Genomic DNA, 17,292 nt, shown 5'->3' on the forward strand with positions numbered 1-17,292 from the left:
CCTCCACCGATGTAGTTCCCCCAACCATTGAGAGGAGAACCAGCAATCATCCAATTCCCACATATGCCCATCCATATTACTCAATGTACCACAAACCATCAAGTAGACCAAATCATCCCAAGGGTAACTTCATCATTAGAAATCTTTTACCAAAAAATATTCTTCACAGGCCACCTTCCAACCGTAGCGACGTGCATTTCAAACCAAACCACCCATGCATGCATGCATGCAGACCATTCCTTCACAACATATGCTAACCATATATAAACTCTCTCCTCCCCCATGTTTATCTCGGGCCTCACAATCGAGGAGAAGGCCTCCAAGGCCTAGGGGACCCATCTCTCTTCTTTCTCTCCTTCATGGAGAAAGAAGAGAATGATGGCATTCTAACTATTACCACCACCACCACCACCACCACTACCAATTCTGTCCCTCCTCCTCATGTACCACCATCCAAGAAGTGCAGCCGCTGGAACCTCTTCCGAGCCACCCTCTTGACAATCCGCCGCCACCGCCAACCAGACAAGAAGACCCACATCCATGCAAGCGCTCCCGATTCTCCGGCCAAAACTCGCAGCATCTGGAGGAGCCTCCTCTGTGGCATGCGCCCCCTCCACCTCCAACCGCTCGAATGCAGCCCATCTTTGTTGCCACAAGCGCAGCTGGTCGAGCATGAATTGTTTCATGACACACCCCTCCCACCACCATCACCAGGCTGCTCGGATGAAGGCATAAGCCGCTATGCCTCCGCAGAGGACCTCCAAGCTCTCGGCGATGACGAGGAGGATGCCACCGATGAGAGCGGAGCCTCGCATTCGATCGACATGAGAGCTGAGGAGTTCATTGCAAGGTTCTATGAGCAGATGAGGCTCCAATGCTTGGACTCCTGCAGCGACCAAGACGACTAGACCGTCGAAGAAAATTGTTTAAGGAAATAAATATTGTTTCAATTTTCTTGTGTTATTTTTCGCAGATGTAATTTTTTTTCTTAATTTGACGAAAGGTGGCAAGGCTAATGATGATAATTCTCATCATTTCATCATCCTTTTTTTTCCCCCTCTTATTAATATCTTAGCTGCACGAGAATATGCTACACCTCCAACCATCAGGTATGGCTGAGAAGTGGAGGATCGAGGGGGAAAAAGGAATTGGATATAGAAAGAACAATCCATGATCCCCAGTTCTTTACAATTAAGATACTAATATTTTAGGATTTGAACTGAATGCTGGATTCATAAATTCTAGAGGTTTTCGGGTAAGAATAATGCTAGAGACTCTTATTTCAACTAAACGATTAGCAACAGAAGATGTGAAACCGGAGATCATATCAAGATGCGCGCACAACCAAATTATCTCTAGAATCAGCGTGCACTAAGATCGATGTAGAAGTTATCGTAGGCGCCTGAAACACATTACCATGTGGGAGGACTCAATTTTGGCATTAGATAGGAAGCAATGACAAAGTATGATCAATAAAATCAAGGGCAAATTGATAGAAGTGAGCTTGTTGTTTATTTAAACATGACTGGAAAAGAAAACAATCACTATGGCTGTCCAAAAGTCTAAGATGATATGCTGAATATATAAAATTAATTTCAAAAAGCAGAAAAACCTGATATGTGATGTTCTGATCCCAAGATTTTCAAGCCCCAGGTCCACAATCACCACCTGTTCTATACCAGCCTCCAAATACAAATCTCTGAAAATGTAATGGCCACAGCTTCAAGTTAAAACAGTTCAATCTCTCAGCTGCAGGGACAACATATATCCAGTTTATTTATTTGTTTATTTATTTTCCGCTTTTTTTTTTTTTTTTTTGGGGGGGGGGGGGGGGGGGGGGAGGGGAGTGTGGGGGTGGTTGGTAAAAGAATTGTAGAGGAAGGATCATATAGAAATTAATTGGACTATTTCAAGATGAATGCATACAAATCATCAGAGTAGATAGATTCATCCAGACATCTTTAAGCAGTTATCACAGGGACTGGGACCAGACATGCAGCCATGCCTGTTGAAAAGCTCTCCAAAATGCTCTAGAAGTGTTTGCCTCCGACATTCAGTCTGAAACATGAACAAAAATTCACAATGTAAAAGATTCGCAATAAAGATATATGCAGACACGTCTATTTCATAGATAATCTTTCACATAGTAAGCAATATTGAACTCAGTGGCGTAGCATGAGCAAGCATAAGCAGCAAATGTCTCAACATCAATCTTTTTAATGCCTGAGTGTGGACCCACAAAAAACACAGAATAGCATCGATTCAATTAGGCTGTTCAGCAGCACATATGTAGCAGTGACTGTTAACAAACAATATATCATGTGCACATGTATGTACAAGTCTTCATCTGTACAGGTGTCTGCATGAACAATGTTTAAGAGTCAAAAGAACTATTCTTATATAAAACGCCGACAGTGGCATTACTTGAATGTGTCTGACTAATCAATCTTCCGTGGCATACAAATACGCATCATCACCATCCCAGCCTTTTCCCATCAAAGGGAGGTTGGCTAAGCACAATTCTAGGTTGATAAAACTAAATTGGAAATATTAATGGATATTTCAGAATTATTTATTAACCTAATGTAAATATCCCACGAACTGGTATGATTCCATGGCCATCCACTTAGGCAAGAGAAGAGCTTGCCAGAACACTGGAAGTCTAGTTGGCGTCTGTCAGACCAACTTAATTTGCTGTATCTTAAGATCATTTAACAAAGGAGCAACTCATATCTACACTTAGAGATAGTTTGGTTTAAGAGGGAACATTGCAAAGTTTGATATAGGACCCAGATTCCTCTCCAAGGCACAAAAAGGGGATCAAAGGACCAAATTGAGGCAGTCCTACTGATATAGCGTAACGTACAGATTTGAGGAATAAGAATCCTTTGAATGCATATTTAAATTCTGGACTCAAACTCCTAAAAATATGTGGAAAAAGGAAAAAGAATTCGAGCACCAAGTAAAATCATGTCTTGCAGAGATTCTTCCTGTTTAGTTGATGATAGTGTAATGAAAAGTCGCACTCTAATTCATACTTGTAAACCCAATCCCTGCAAGAGCTTGATACTGACCTGTCCAGTACAGATAAAATGACCACTGGCACAGAGAAATCTACAACCTTGAGAAAGCATGGTGTTACCTCTCATTGATCCTCTACTTTAGCGATTGCCTAGCTTTTCTTTTATATTGCCAAGCCATCAATGACATTTTCTGATTATTATAAAACACATTTAGAAAAAAAAGGTGACTCCCTCACTACCAATTACCAATATTTCACATGACACTTGGGTTGAGGTATATTCAGGGATCCTATATTAAAATCAGGTATGATGCCAGTCTTTCCCAGCTATGTTACTGTACTACAACCAAGCAGTATTGCAACCCATACAACGCAGACCAGGAGATGTTCTCATAAAAAGCAGCTGACAAATATAGCTGGTTTGGCATCAGTCTCCAAGTGGTAGACCAAAACTAGCAAGGATGGCAATGTTTTTACTTCTTGCTAACAGCAGCCTCCTTAGTATCACTATCTAAACCACTGTAAGAAAATTTGCTATTCTTCAAATATCATCTGGAGTGTCACTGAACAATGGGATCTTGCAAACCCAGCTAATAAAGCACGAACTTCAAGTAAGGCATCAGTTATTCTCATATTATTACATGAAGATAATGAGACTCTGGATTCACCTATCAGGAGTGGCATCGTTAAAAATTGATTTCATAATTGTTCTCATTCTTTTTACTCTTCTCCTAGACTCTTACTCATACACTTTAAAATAAAGAAAAATGATGACATTAGGAAAACCAAATAGGAATGAACTACAAACATGTGCAAGATGTTTGCAAAATCGAACAAAAACTGAAAAAGGTATTACAAATTTGTACTTCAGTGAACCTATAGTAGGAAAAAAAACACATGTTGTGTCAAATAACAAAAAAATGAGAAGTTAGGATACCTTCAGTTCACAATATTCTTGCATTTTCTTTGCTTGACCCATGGCTTTCTTAAAGCTTTCGCTCTTAAAACCTTGTCCACTCCGTAACATGCATACAACTCGACTGAAATCTTTTCTCTGGTACAGAGCAATGCATGCTGCTGGAAGATTATCTCTTCCTGCCCTCCCTGATTCCTGATAGTAGCTTTCAATTGATTTTGACATCGTATTGTGGATAACAAAACGCTGCCATGATAAAATAGGAATTGCAAAAAATATGAGAACAAAGCAGATTCGACAATTTAGCAATTTTTAAGAAACAACTTTTAGCTGTACTCACAACATCTGCTTTGTCTATCCCCATTCCAAATGCAATGGTTGCACAGACAACATGGACTTCTCCAGTATGCCATTTCTTTTGAACAGCAATTCTCTGACGAGCTGCTAAACCAGCATGGTAGTATACTGTTTTTATCTTACACTTTTCATTCAAATATTTGGCAACATCCACACATTCATTTTTTGAGAGACAGTATACAATTCCACACATATTACTGAAATGATCTTTTAACAATTGCCCTAGCTGCTTCAGTGAATCTTTGCTTTTAGCAACAACCTCATACTTCAAGTTAGGTCTATCAAAGCTTGTCTCAAGCACTAAAGCATTAGGAATTCTTAAAGTATTCAAGATGTCCTGCATATGTCACCATCAGATTCAAGATCACTGCCTTTTAATCAAATTTAAAAGAGAATTAAAAATAAATAAATGTATGCCTACCTTCTGCACAGACTTGGTTGCAGTTGCAGTTAATGCCATAACAGGAACCCGAGGAAATTTCTGCTTGAGGCATCCTAGTCCTCTGTAGTCTGGGCGAAAGTCATGTCCCCATTGACTGGGAAACAAAAGACCAGAAAGCAGAGTCAGAATAGTTAAAAATCTGCCTACACTATATATATTTGGTCCGAACATGAATAACACTTAAAAAGAGATGGTTTCTTACAATAAATACCTATCACAAAGATCTTACCTAACACAATGTGCTTCATCAATTACAAATCTTGCAAGCAGACCCTGTCAGACAATCATAATTAGGCCTTCTTTTTGACACTATTTCCACCAAGAAATGCAAAATTCATAAGTTATGAATGAAATAAGTGTCAAATTACTTTTTTAGAGTCAAACAACTACCTTCTGGTATAAGCTTCTTAGGATATCCAGAAATGATAAGTTCCCAGCTATCCTTTCAGGAGTGATGTACAAGAGTTTGCATGAGGGCATATTTTTTCTGTACACAGAATGGCAGATGGTTTAAGCAAAGAAGATTTATTTGTCTAAAAATAAACTATATCATTTTATCATCAAAATTTACAGTTCAATAAATTTTGGTGCTGCAGTTCTCAACTTTGTCCTTGTTGCTCTATGGATAGCTGATGAGCTAAACATAGTTTATAACTCAAAAGTTAGCTGAGTCGCGTCGATTCAAATGCTCAGCCAAGCACCTAGTGAGTCTTGAACATCAACTCGATAATATACACACATGTATATATAACATATATTATTAACTATAAATATGTGGTATTGGTAGTGATTTTTAAGAACATAAATAGAGATATTTATATACATGGGCATATAGAACCCTAAATATATAATTTATTGTTAGCATACAATCAGTAATTAATTAATAATTAAAATAAAAAAAAGAAATACCAATAACTATTTTACATGCTATCAACCATAGTTACAAAATTCACTGAATTTTTGAAAAATTTGTGAACAATCCGTAGTTGATATCTTAAATCAATAGTTCTGCAAATAATTCGAAGTTAGTTCGCAAATGCATCGTGAATATATCATAAAATTTGTGATATTCACAAATAAAACATGAATCAGTGAATATATTGTTTGCTTGATAAACACCCTCCATTTCGGAAAACAACCCCAGCTCATGCTTCGAGATCCTGAAGCAGGCAGCTGTCACAAGAAAACTAGGCTCGAGAATGGGGAGCCTTTGACTTGAAATTGGAAACGCTGCCTTTTCTGGAAAGGACGCACTAAATTCTAACAAAAAGGCAGCATTAAAAGCTAGGCTATGCTCTAACCTTTTTTAGCATTCTCTCACTCTCGTTACTCTTAATTCTTTATTTTCCATCTTTCTGTTCTTCTAGTAATCATTCCCAAGCTTGCCTGGTTCACAAACCATAATCTCATCTCATCACTTTTTCTTCTTTCAAAAATCCCCTTTATCTAAATTGGAATCAATTATGTATATTATATTAATATATATTATGTATAACAATTTTATATAATATATTGTATGATAGTATATATTAAATGTTATTTATGAATCTAATGAAATATATTGATATTATATTATGCTATACCATACTATATGTTGTATTATATACCATATTATATATTATATTATATAGTATATTATATATTATATTATATATTATATTATATGAATATGAATATTTATTTTTAATATATATGCCATATCTTTTCCGAATTTTACCAAATTTACCAGATTTTTCCAAATTCCGAATTTCTTAACCTCGCTGAACAATTCCCAAACACCGGACTTCTGACTGATATCAACTACTATTGTATGTTGTGTTGAGTGCTAGGAGTGGTGGCCAGCAAAACCCTCTCAATGCACGATAGGAATTGAGAATGACGGGGTTGCGGAGATGGGTCAGAGAATTTTGAACAATGTAGTTTTGGTGTGAGTGATGAATAGAAGCCCCAACCCTTCACATTTAATTTGTGTTGTCGTAATTTCACACTTCATATACTAAAGGGCATACTCCAAGACTTGCTTGGGATGATAATTTGAAAGAAGATGGTATTGAAATGGACTATAGTCAGTGTATAAGACTCAATTGAGTCAAGCAACTCGGTCTGATTATCAAGTTGCCCGGGGAGTTACCCAAGTCAAGATTGCTTCAAAATCTGAGTTTTATACAAGCCAAGCCTCCCATCGAGTCAGCTCAAAGACTTGCTTAAGTTAACTCGACCGAGTTTTAGTTGACTTGATGAGTTTTTTAAACTAGGGATCTAACTGCCTATCAACAAAATTTTGAACTAGAAAAGAGTCAACAATCGTTGATAATAAAAATAAACATCAAGAACCTTCATATTGTTATCACACATCCACCACATATTGATGACTCGTCATATTGGAGCATCCTAATTGCCCACTACAATGATACATCAGAAATATGGATCTATTAAGAAAAGCCTATTAATGCAAAATGGCATTTGGCAACTCCATATTACTCCTATTGCATGAGTTAAATTCATCCACAAACTAAAAAGTTCCATCCTGTAAGAAACATCCTTGGCCATTTCTCGAACCCTGAAGATAAGCTATAGCATAATTTTTTTAGGGAGTATTAACTTACAATTCTAACCGCATCCTTGACAATGAACAAGATCCCGATGTCTACAAGCAGCATAGACATTCCACAGAGGAGTAGATATCAGTTTTGTAGTTCAAATCTATTTGATACATGTATTTTCAAGCTAACAACATCTATTTTTGTTAACTACAATTGTGTACATTAAGAAATCAAATGGTTTCTTGGGACCAATATGAAGTAAAAATAATATCAGAACGATCTTAAAATCACAATTTCAAGATCCCTAAACCTTAAAATAACCATAACAACCAAAAAATTGACAAAACAAAACAAGTCAAAAAATAATGAACCAGTACCCTACAGGTGTGCATTATCGTGACTTGGTACCGGACTAGTATGGCACTCGACATCATGATTGTGAACCTTGTTTTAAAGAATTAAAAATATACAATGTAAAAAATTCAAGTGCGTTCAAAAACAACATGCATTAGGAGCTGAAAACAACAAAGAATAATCAATAACATTCTTAGAAAAAACCATTATTTAGAAAATGATGATTCCCTCGTAAGTAATGGGCATTTCTAAAGACTAATCATGACATTTGTAAATTCTTGAATGGTTGGTTACTAATTATTCGTAAAAATTAGAAGATCAATTTGGTAAAAAAGTCATGAACTCAATAATATAAAATTGTAACCATGTATGCCAACTTGTTAAAATCACTAGACATCTTACACCGCATTCACATTCTTAGCCTCTTAGACATTATCAAACTTTAGAACATGCCATTTCCAATAGACAGCTTTTATCAGGACAATATCATCTATAGTACTATTATGAGAGTCTAACATAACAGGATCCTTACCTCAACTCTCGGATGACTGCTGATGCCTGTGAAGCAGTCTGTTGCGAATTCAAAAAGGTTGCAGGTATCCCATACTTAATATTCAGTGTAATGATCTGGTCCTGAATAAGTGACAGCAAAGGGCATACAACAACAGTGACACCTGGATGTAGAGTTGCGGGGAGCTGTAGATTACATGCAAGTGTTAGCAAAGGTTGCTGGAAATTGTAGATCACATTCTTATGGCTTTCAGTGGCCCTAAATATTTAATTAATATCTCAAACCCATTCAACATAAATAGGCAGTAACTGAAAAAAACAAAGAAACAGATGTATTTTCCAATTTAAATGAGTAGAAACTCCTCTTTGAATTCCAACAACTTATATGACTAAGGAATTTTGCACAAGAAAGTCCTTCTGCAACCATACATCACCACAAGACATTCTCTTCATAATAAGTTAACAAGGCTTTACGTGAACTGTGAAAATGCATTAAGAAGCATCATTGAACTGGTCTAAAGCCTGTAATGAAATGAAACTGTTAAAATATAGAAAGGGTTTAACCTGGTAACATAAACTTTTACCCCCACCAGTGGGCATAAGAACAAAGCAGTCTCTGTTCTCAATTGCTGCTTTACAAGCTTGATACTGCAGAGATCGAAAAGCTCTGTTGCCAAATATTACAGCATTTGCCAATTCAATATCATCCATAGCATGCAGCTCCTCATAACATAGAGTTTCATGTCCATTTTGAAATGCATCAGAAAAAATCCCTGCACCAGGATATGATGGGGCTGGTCGAGAAAAATCCTTGAAATAAAACCATAATAAAGTTCAGAATAACAAGAGAATTCATAAGCATTACTGTAAGCAGATGAAGAAGAGTAGCTTACTTGTAACCTTGAGGTTCGTTTACCCACACTTTGACAGATTTTATGACTTTTATTTTTATGAAAGCTGTAGGAAGGATCAGGACTTGTATTCTTCTGGCTCAAGACTTCCAAATCAGAGTCATCACTGCTATTCAACTTATCCAACTCTTCTTGGCCCTGGTGTCCAGATGAATCTCCTTTACCCATCACAACATCTCCCAAGTCAACCCCATTCTCTGTTTCCTTATCATTTGAAACACCTTCTCCCAATATGTCATGTAAAGCTCCAAAAGCTTCAGATTCAATAGCTTGCAAATCATCCCAATCTTCTTGCACAGCATCAGCCAATGCAGCCAGAAAATCATCACCACAGTGCTCAACAGTGACAAATTCCTTACCATCCTCTCCTACACCACGAATAAAATGAACTATTATTTAACTATTAAAAGAATAACTCATGATTCTAAGCACATAAAAAATTCTGGATTTTTTACTATACAGTGTCCATCGTTAAGAGTGTCTCAAATGCATAAAAAGACGATGGCCTCAGCCAATTTGTGACCATATGGAATACAATACTTTGTTTCAAATAAAATATTTTAGCTCTTGAACTTCATCTTGGGTGTAGCTATTATTTGCTGTAAATCACTCTTTCAACCAGGGGTCCTCTTTTCTTCGGTAGCTAAATGTTAATTACACAACAATCTACACGACCCTATGACATGGCATCCCCACCTATTAAGGTTATGGAGGAAGAAATAAAAAATGAGAGATGGATGATGATGATGAAATTTTATTTCATTTCAGATGAAAACAATCTTTTTTATTAAAATAAACCTGTACTTTTATCTGTAGAAAGATCACTTCTCCACATGACCCTCTGACATGGCATCTCCTAATTAAGTTCTTGAGGAAGAAACAAAAATGAGAGATGAATGGTGATGATGATTTTATTTCATTTCAGTTGACAAACAATCTTTTTTTAGCCAAAAAAACCTTCCTTTATCCATAGAAAGATCACTTCTCCAATAAACAAGAATAGCATGACCAAACAGTGGTTTACGCTAGAAAAGGATGCCTATTAAGTTACAAAATAATCATTAACAACATTACAAATTCCTATTCAACCCCATACGGAGAGATACCGAGACTCTTAAATAGAATCTTAATACTGGTATTCCCTCAACCTACAACTGATATTAGACCTTCTATTACTAATCCTAATCAATGATTTGAATTAGGACACAAAAGTAGCCCAATACATCCCTCAAAGACCATATTATTGTTGGCTGCCTGCCCTTCTCTAACCAACCAATACTATTCTTTATAGAAATCATATAAAGTGGCCCGATCAAACACCTGAAGGGCTCCTTTGTTGACCCAAACACCTGACTAGACCACTCCTCAAAACAGAATATATGCATAAAGGACTCCACCTTCTGAATAAGAGATTGCAGCTTTATAAGAATGTGGTTTTTATAAAACTTTCCCCTCCTTTGCATACTTTTGGGTGCTCCCATTACATTCAAACAATAAAAACAAATGAGCATAACAAAAAGGTAAGTCAAATTGCAGAATAGCATAGGAGTTGACGTAAATGCCACAGTTTTACATCTTTTATGCATGTCAGTTGAGAATACTAACCCCACCGAACTGAAAAAAGAGAAAAAAAAAGAAAAGCTAGCATTTTGACCCAGCATCTCATAGCCGCATGGTCATAAGACAAATAGCAATATTCAGAAAAATTCCAAATTTTTGAAGAGGAATTTGTTAGAGGATAACCTTTATAATGTCTCAATAATTTTATCATTGCCTTTGTCACTTTTAACATCTAAAACATTAATCACAATCTCAGGTTCCCAAGAAACCACATCAAAAGAAGTTCTAACAGATTATCACCAATAATCCCATTCTGTACCAAACTAACCTAATTTACCAAGCATCAAAAACAAAAAGATGCAAGTAAGAAGCACAAAGCAATTGAGTACATCTTTCTTGATTCCGCGGTTTTTTTGGGCACTTAATCTTTTCGATCAGAAATACAATTTAAGGGGAATGAGATGATTGGAGGAGGCCACGAGTAATCAAGCCCTAAAAGTCGACGCTTTCTTGGGGACGGGAGATCAAAGCAAATGGAAGGAGGGGGAGGTAAAGATTAGGGTTTTGATCCAGCTATACCGTAGAGATCGACGAGCCGATCCAAGCAGTGCTTTGCGACCTCCTCGTCGAACCCAAAATCCAATGCCAAGCTTAGAAGCCGTGCTCTCTCAATCTCCATTTCGCGCTCGCTCGCTCGCTCTGTCTCTCTCTCGTGCTGCGTTAAAAAGCGGCGCGCTGTGCGCGGGAAAGGGCAAAAAAAAACCGTCCGGTCCAGGTTCAGAGCTTGGACCGAACCTTCCCCTCAGACAGTAATATATATGTCATATGACGGGAAAAACTAGTTTGATGTAATAAAAGATATTGTTTTATCTGAGATTTGCCTTATTGGTACCAAATTTTGTGCCAGTGTCATATTAGCACAGTATCAATATGGTACGAAATTTTTTTGACGTACCGAATGTCAATATGTTACCTATAGTACTGATACTAAATCGGTATGTTGAGTTCCGTACTATCTGGCTCAGACCGGTATGGCATACTTTAATTTATTTATATTCTTGATAGAATTTGTGAGCTGACTTATGAAGAGTTTCTGGCAGATTACAGGTCCTAAGCATATAAGATCAATAGGTTACAGGTCGTATGCTAAAAGTGCAATGAAGCACGAGTCTTCCACGAATCAAATGAATCAGCTAGAATATTTGTCGGAGACCAAAAAATTTTGAATACATGTTTACCATGTTCTGTAATTTCTTGAGGTGGAATTTTAGTAGAGGTGTTAACATGTGTCGTCATTTTCTTGGGGTGGTCACTTATCTATGTTTTAGATCAGTGAGCCCCACATAAATTAGAACTCTTTCAGATTCAGCCATTCACCTATTTTTCCATTTGACCATTCAGCCTTTGGATTCTAATAGTTGCAAATGATCCACTTCGACATAGAGTGGTGAGAGCCCTGTCAAATTACCCGCAACCACCGAACAATAAACAAGGCTTATTGTCCATGATCATACATGGCACAGGTTGGTGTCTTCGAAACTAATCCTGTAATGCACTGGGACGTTCTTGCTGCACTGGGCTTTCAAACATACAGAGAAGAAAGGCCAACTAAAACTTTTCACATGAAACTATAGATTTGTCTAAGAGGAAGCAGTCACAGCACTTAGCTACACAAATATGTTCGACAAAAAAATATAACCATACCCGTGCACAAAATTTAGTGCCTATGATTAACCTCAACCACATATTCATCTAAATGTTTCAACTGTTTTAACTTCTTGTAGCATTCCTCACCCTACTCATTTGCTGGACCTACAAGAACACCCTGGGCGGAACCTTCTTTACGATTACTGTCGTCCTTAGCCTCACTGTCTGCTCTTCTGATCTTGATCTTATGCTTCAGCTCAAACTCCTCAATCTCTTTTTTCTTCTTCTCCAATGCCTCGTTAAGGCGAGCAATGACCTCTTCAAGGCCCTCCTTGTTGCGCTGCACTGCAGGCAGGACCTCCTTAATCGTCCTCTCAACCAGCACACCGCCAACCATCCGATAGCAGCGCCTAGAGGGATCGAGTGGTTGTATTGCACCAATTACAAGGGAATGCTCACTAATTTCCATCTCCAACTCCGTGATCTTTGAGTAGAGCTGGTTGATATCAGAGCGCATGGCTGCATATATATTTGCAATTGCTTGCTCATTCACCGGTTCCCTACTGTCAACACTAGCTTTGCTTGCCATGGTTCCTGAAAATATAAAGAACTCAATAAGATATATGCAAATATATATTAGCAAGAAATATCTGTCAAAATAACATCAATATTTTGTCAATTTTTCTGTCATCAAGCATTCTCAAGTTTCAATTTATAGCAAATAATGTATGGTCTCACTTGCTCTGCACTTCTACTGCTGTGCAGCTCAACATGGACATATATCAATGGAAAATCATTTCCATCACATGTAATTCAAGCATTGCCCAGAGATCCAACATCTATTCTATGATATGCAGCAAATGGGGACTAATGGAACCACCGAATATAAAGGGTTGAAGTTACTAGTTCTTACCAGTCCATACTAGGTATATTGAATCATAACAATAAGGAATTCTTATGCAGTGAGCCCCTCAGTATAGTACTCTATGTAGCCAATGTCACCTTTGCTATGCCGGAGCCAAATGGTGTACCATATGCTGGTATAGTACAGTATGTACAGGTACCATACCGTACTTATTTTGAACAAGCATGGTTTCCGGCAGTAGTACTTCAACCCTTCTCCTACTTCTCCTACTTGAACTTCATATTCTCAAGAATGAATTTGACGAAGCACAGAAGAGGCCCAAAATAGCAGGTCAATTAGTAACAAAATCAATATTTTCGATTAGACGTCATTATTTCTGTGAGAACCACATAAATATCACATATTCAAGCTTCCAGTACAACAAAATAAAAGGATGAGATCTGGAACAGGTGCATTGGTCATGCGTTAAACTCTGCGTAAGTTTCATTGAGTCCATTTTTGTCTTTTAGGGTGTGTACCAAACTAGATCTTCCTAATGCAAAGCAGAGTGCACTGATTGTTGGGCTCATTTTGATATATTTATTGCTTATAACTGTCATGCTTTGATACAGAACCTATCTATATGAATGATACTTGTTAAAACCAAAATATTTTGACAGCATATTATCTAATAGATAAGCCTCCTTTTGTAATTATATTTCCCAATAGAGATAATTGTTTTGGGTTGTTAACATAGTGTATTTTGTGTCTCTTGCATTATGTTTTATAAACTTATCCGCGCATCTTCTAAAGGATCCATAGCATATGATGTTTACAAAAATTGGACCTATGCACATGTATCATATATGGTATAGACCAAAACTGCCATAATGTGAGGCATTTAAGATTGAGATAAACATTTCAACCAACTTGCTTTGGTATTCAAGACCATCCAAATCATGAATAGCAATTAAAGATCAGCTGAATTTAGCTCTAATCCTCGATATGATACCTCCATACAAGAATATTTTTCATCAGAAGTATTTTCAAATTTGAACAATCAGAAATTGAAGAGAAACCAGGAAATGTTGGATTTTCAAAAACCAACAGATCACCATGAAGATCATAAACAATCATTTACACCTCAAAACTTCAATATGAAATGATCATTTAATATTCAAGCTGATTAAGGTGCAAAAGAAAAATCATGAAGATGATAACGAAAAATCATAGGGCAAGAAAAATTACATAACAGGAGCGCCCAAATGGTAGCAGCAAAAGAAAAAAATAGATCTGATGGACCAGATACAAAGAGAGATACCAACCAATACGCTAGAGACAATTCAGGACTCATTCAATATATACTGAAAATTTTCACTCAAGTATCTTCAAACTTCTTTTGGGATATAACTTCCAGGCTAGCAACATATGGCTTCAGAGCCGAAATTAATGATAGCAATTCATCTCCACTGGTCCTCCAACTAAAACTAATTATTAAAACACAAGGCTAGATTTCTGCAACAAGATCCCTTCCCATGCTATTAATACCATGTTGATGATATCACTGGGCAAGAAAAGATGCACGTGATAAATGGCTCCTTTCTTGGCTATGAAAACTCTGCATATAGTATAGTCACCTTCCATCTTCTATTGATGAAATCATGAATCACAATCCTGTACTTGCATACTGGCGACCAATATCGTTGGACTTTTGAGGGACAATCTCTGCTCCATATCACATATGGAAAACGTAACGAAGATCCAAATTCAGCAACGGAGAAATTAAGGGAAAAAGAGATTCTATTTCATCATTAGGTCCTCTACTCAATTCCAAGGATTAATATGAAACTTATAGTGATTCCAGAGATTCACTAGATTAAACTTCTACATTCTGAAGGATCTGCTTGAGCAAAGGGCTACAAAAAACAGTCTTGTTAGCTATTTTAATGCAATTGACAACTTTGACAACAACAATCTAGTGAGCAAGCAAAGCCACCTTGAAGAGATTGAAACAGAACTTTATGCCGAGCTCATTGCACAAATTGCAGTGTAAATTCATACATAAATTGGTCAAGTGATAAATGGCAATTGTCAAGTTCATTTAGTCCAAAATACTGTACAAACAACCACAAATGAATCAAAAGTAAGTTGTTTCAGGTCCAGCATTGGCAAAAAATGGATTCAACCCAATGCAGACTGAAATTATTTGAAACATTGTTAGGTCCAGATATTAGAAAAGTGCAGATGACTTAAATTTAATTAATAATGTTTTGATTTGTTGATAAAAGTTGCACGTTAATGTTACCTTGAGTAAGATAATGGGGGCTGGTGTAGCTAAGCATTATAAAAGACGGAAGTGTTGCATGTTGTTGATACATGTTTGCTTCTGTTAACAGAATTCAAGTTTGCTATATTTAACCATTTCATGAATCTAATCAGTTAGTTGTGTTGTTTAGCATTACTTCCATATGACTATTAACTAGCTGCACATGAAATGAGTTGTCCACAGCACCTACAATTTATACATGTTCCCTTGCACATGAAATATTTTTCACTAAAATCAATCTAGACATGTTCTTGTGAATTGGGTCTGGGTTTATAAAATAAACCCAACTTGACCCAAGAAAGCAAACTAAACCCAACACTCATATAGTGACTAGGTTTTGGAACCAATTTTGCGACTGCATAATACGAGTCAGTCCACGATCATGAAGCAGACTTGCTTGCAGCCCAACTGTATCTGACCCAACTTGCTAAAAAGTTGCTGCTGATTGACCCGTATCCGTTAGCAGCTTAAATCCACTGGCCTGCAGCCATGCAACTACAAAAAGAATAATTGCAAAGATAGCTCGAGGGCCTGAAGATCATCTGACAGCATTAACAATCTTGTATTCAATTATTTCAAGCATTACAACATGGCACAAATGAATTCCCCAGAGACCAATAAAGGTGCTTGCGACTCAAAGAAGTATCAATATCAGTAGGATAACCAAATGCCTAATTCTACACATTGGAAACTAAGCTGCCCACCAAAAGAGTGTGTGTGTGTGTGTGTGTGTGTGTGGCCTAAACTCACTGAGAAGGTAAGAAATTAATTCAAAGTACCATCAAACATTAACGAAGAGAAGAAAAGGATAATTATCTCAACTTCATAATGTGGTCGCTTTAATCACCAACCATCCTAATATTGTTATTCCTTTTTAGATGAAAGATCCATATTACTGGACAAAAAATCAAGCACAAGAATCTAACTTAGCTTCCAGCACACATCAATGAATTAAACCCTCGATTCTTATAATAGCTTCACAACATAGACATGGAAAGTTCCAATTTTGAATTAAAACGACCAAGAAATCAGAACCCTAATCCGATAAAAAACAATAATATTCTCCAAACTATCGAGAATTTAAAGGAATGAAATAACTTTACTTTAAAAACCTAGAACGAACCAAGTTGAGTACAAGCCGAAGCCGACCTGGAATCTGAAGCAAAACCCGAGGCTTTTGGATGCTGGAGAAACCCCAGAATACAGTTCCAGACTAGGGTTCTAAGGACGAAGTGGGGAGGAGAAGCTCGGTAGGAAATGATCAAAGAAATAGAAGACAGGGGAAAGGCTCCAACTTTGAACCAGGGAAGAGACGGAGACTGACATCCGGGCGGCCCTGTCGGACGCCGGAAAGGTCCGGCAGCGGTGGCCGGCGGCGGACGGACGCCGACGGAGAAGAGGAGTATAAACTCGGCAGCAGAGTCACACGCCGCTTGATGGCATTTTTCAGACGGGAAAAAGGAAATAAAAACGCGAGAGCTGAATTAGTCTCTGCCACCATCGGAGAGAGAGAGGAGAGAGAGAGAGGAGAGAGAGAGAGCCGCTTTGACAGTCGTGCGGTCTTTCGGGGATTTCCTCGAACGGCTGCTGGGGGTTCAATGGCTGCTTCTAGTGCTCATGAGAGGGGGACCAGGAAGGAGGGGAGATCCGTTGGGCTGGGGCAGCATCCTCTCCGGACTGAGGCGAAAGGTGCGTCATGGGCGGCGGTAGCTAAGGGACCGACGAGTCAGGGGAGATGGATTCGTCACCGGATCTCGGAGCGGGAGCGGGGAGCTCTACAGAGCCACTTCACGGAGGTCCTGGAGGTCCCGGAGGAGACGCTGGAGAGGACCAGGAAGGAATGGCGTAGCACCTCAGTTT

General features: G+C 37.8%; 2 protein-coding genes across 2 annotated transcripts; both read right to left on the minus strand.

Moving 5' to 3' along the window:
* Window positions 1-1,887: 1,887 nt before the first annotated feature.
* LOC103697005 (ATP-dependent DNA helicase Q-like 1) lies at window positions 1,888-11,911 on the minus strand. The gene is made up of 11 exons (XM_039115042.1): window positions 11,854-11,911; window positions 11,195-11,350; window positions 9,038-9,423; window positions 8,709-8,954; window positions 8,167-8,330; window positions 5,128-5,224; window positions 4,967-5,010; window positions 4,717-4,831; window positions 4,279-4,632; window positions 3,960-4,184; window positions 1,888-2,058 (listed from the first exon to the last, which is right to left on the minus strand). The coding sequence occupies exons 1-11, from the start codon at window positions 11,909-11,911 to the stop codon at window positions 1,948-1,950; spliced, it is 1,956 nt and encodes a 651-aa protein (XP_038970970.1). The 3' UTR covers window positions 1,888-1,947.
* A 319-nt stretch (window positions 11,912-12,230) lies between these two features.
* On the minus strand, window positions 12,231-16,751 carry LOC120110194 (probable prefoldin subunit 2). The gene is made up of 2 exons (XM_039124512.1): window positions 16,582-16,751; window positions 12,231-12,856 (listed from the first exon to the last, which is right to left on the minus strand). The coding sequence occupies exon 2, from the start codon at window positions 12,849-12,851 to the stop codon at window positions 12,411-12,413; it is 441 nt and encodes a 146-aa protein (XP_038980440.1). The 5' UTR covers window positions 12,852-12,856; window positions 16,582-16,751; the 3' UTR covers window positions 12,231-12,410.
* Window positions 16,752-17,292: the final 541 nt, after the last annotated feature.

This window comes from Phoenix dactylifera, chromosome 1 (genome assembly GCF_009389715.1).
Source record: "Phoenix dactylifera cultivar Barhee BC4 chromosome 1, palm_55x_up_171113_PBpolish2nd_filt_p, whole genome shotgun sequence".
In the NCBI taxonomy this organism is placed as follows: domain Eukaryota; kingdom Viridiplantae; phylum Streptophyta; class Magnoliopsida; order Arecales; family Arecaceae; genus Phoenix; species Phoenix dactylifera.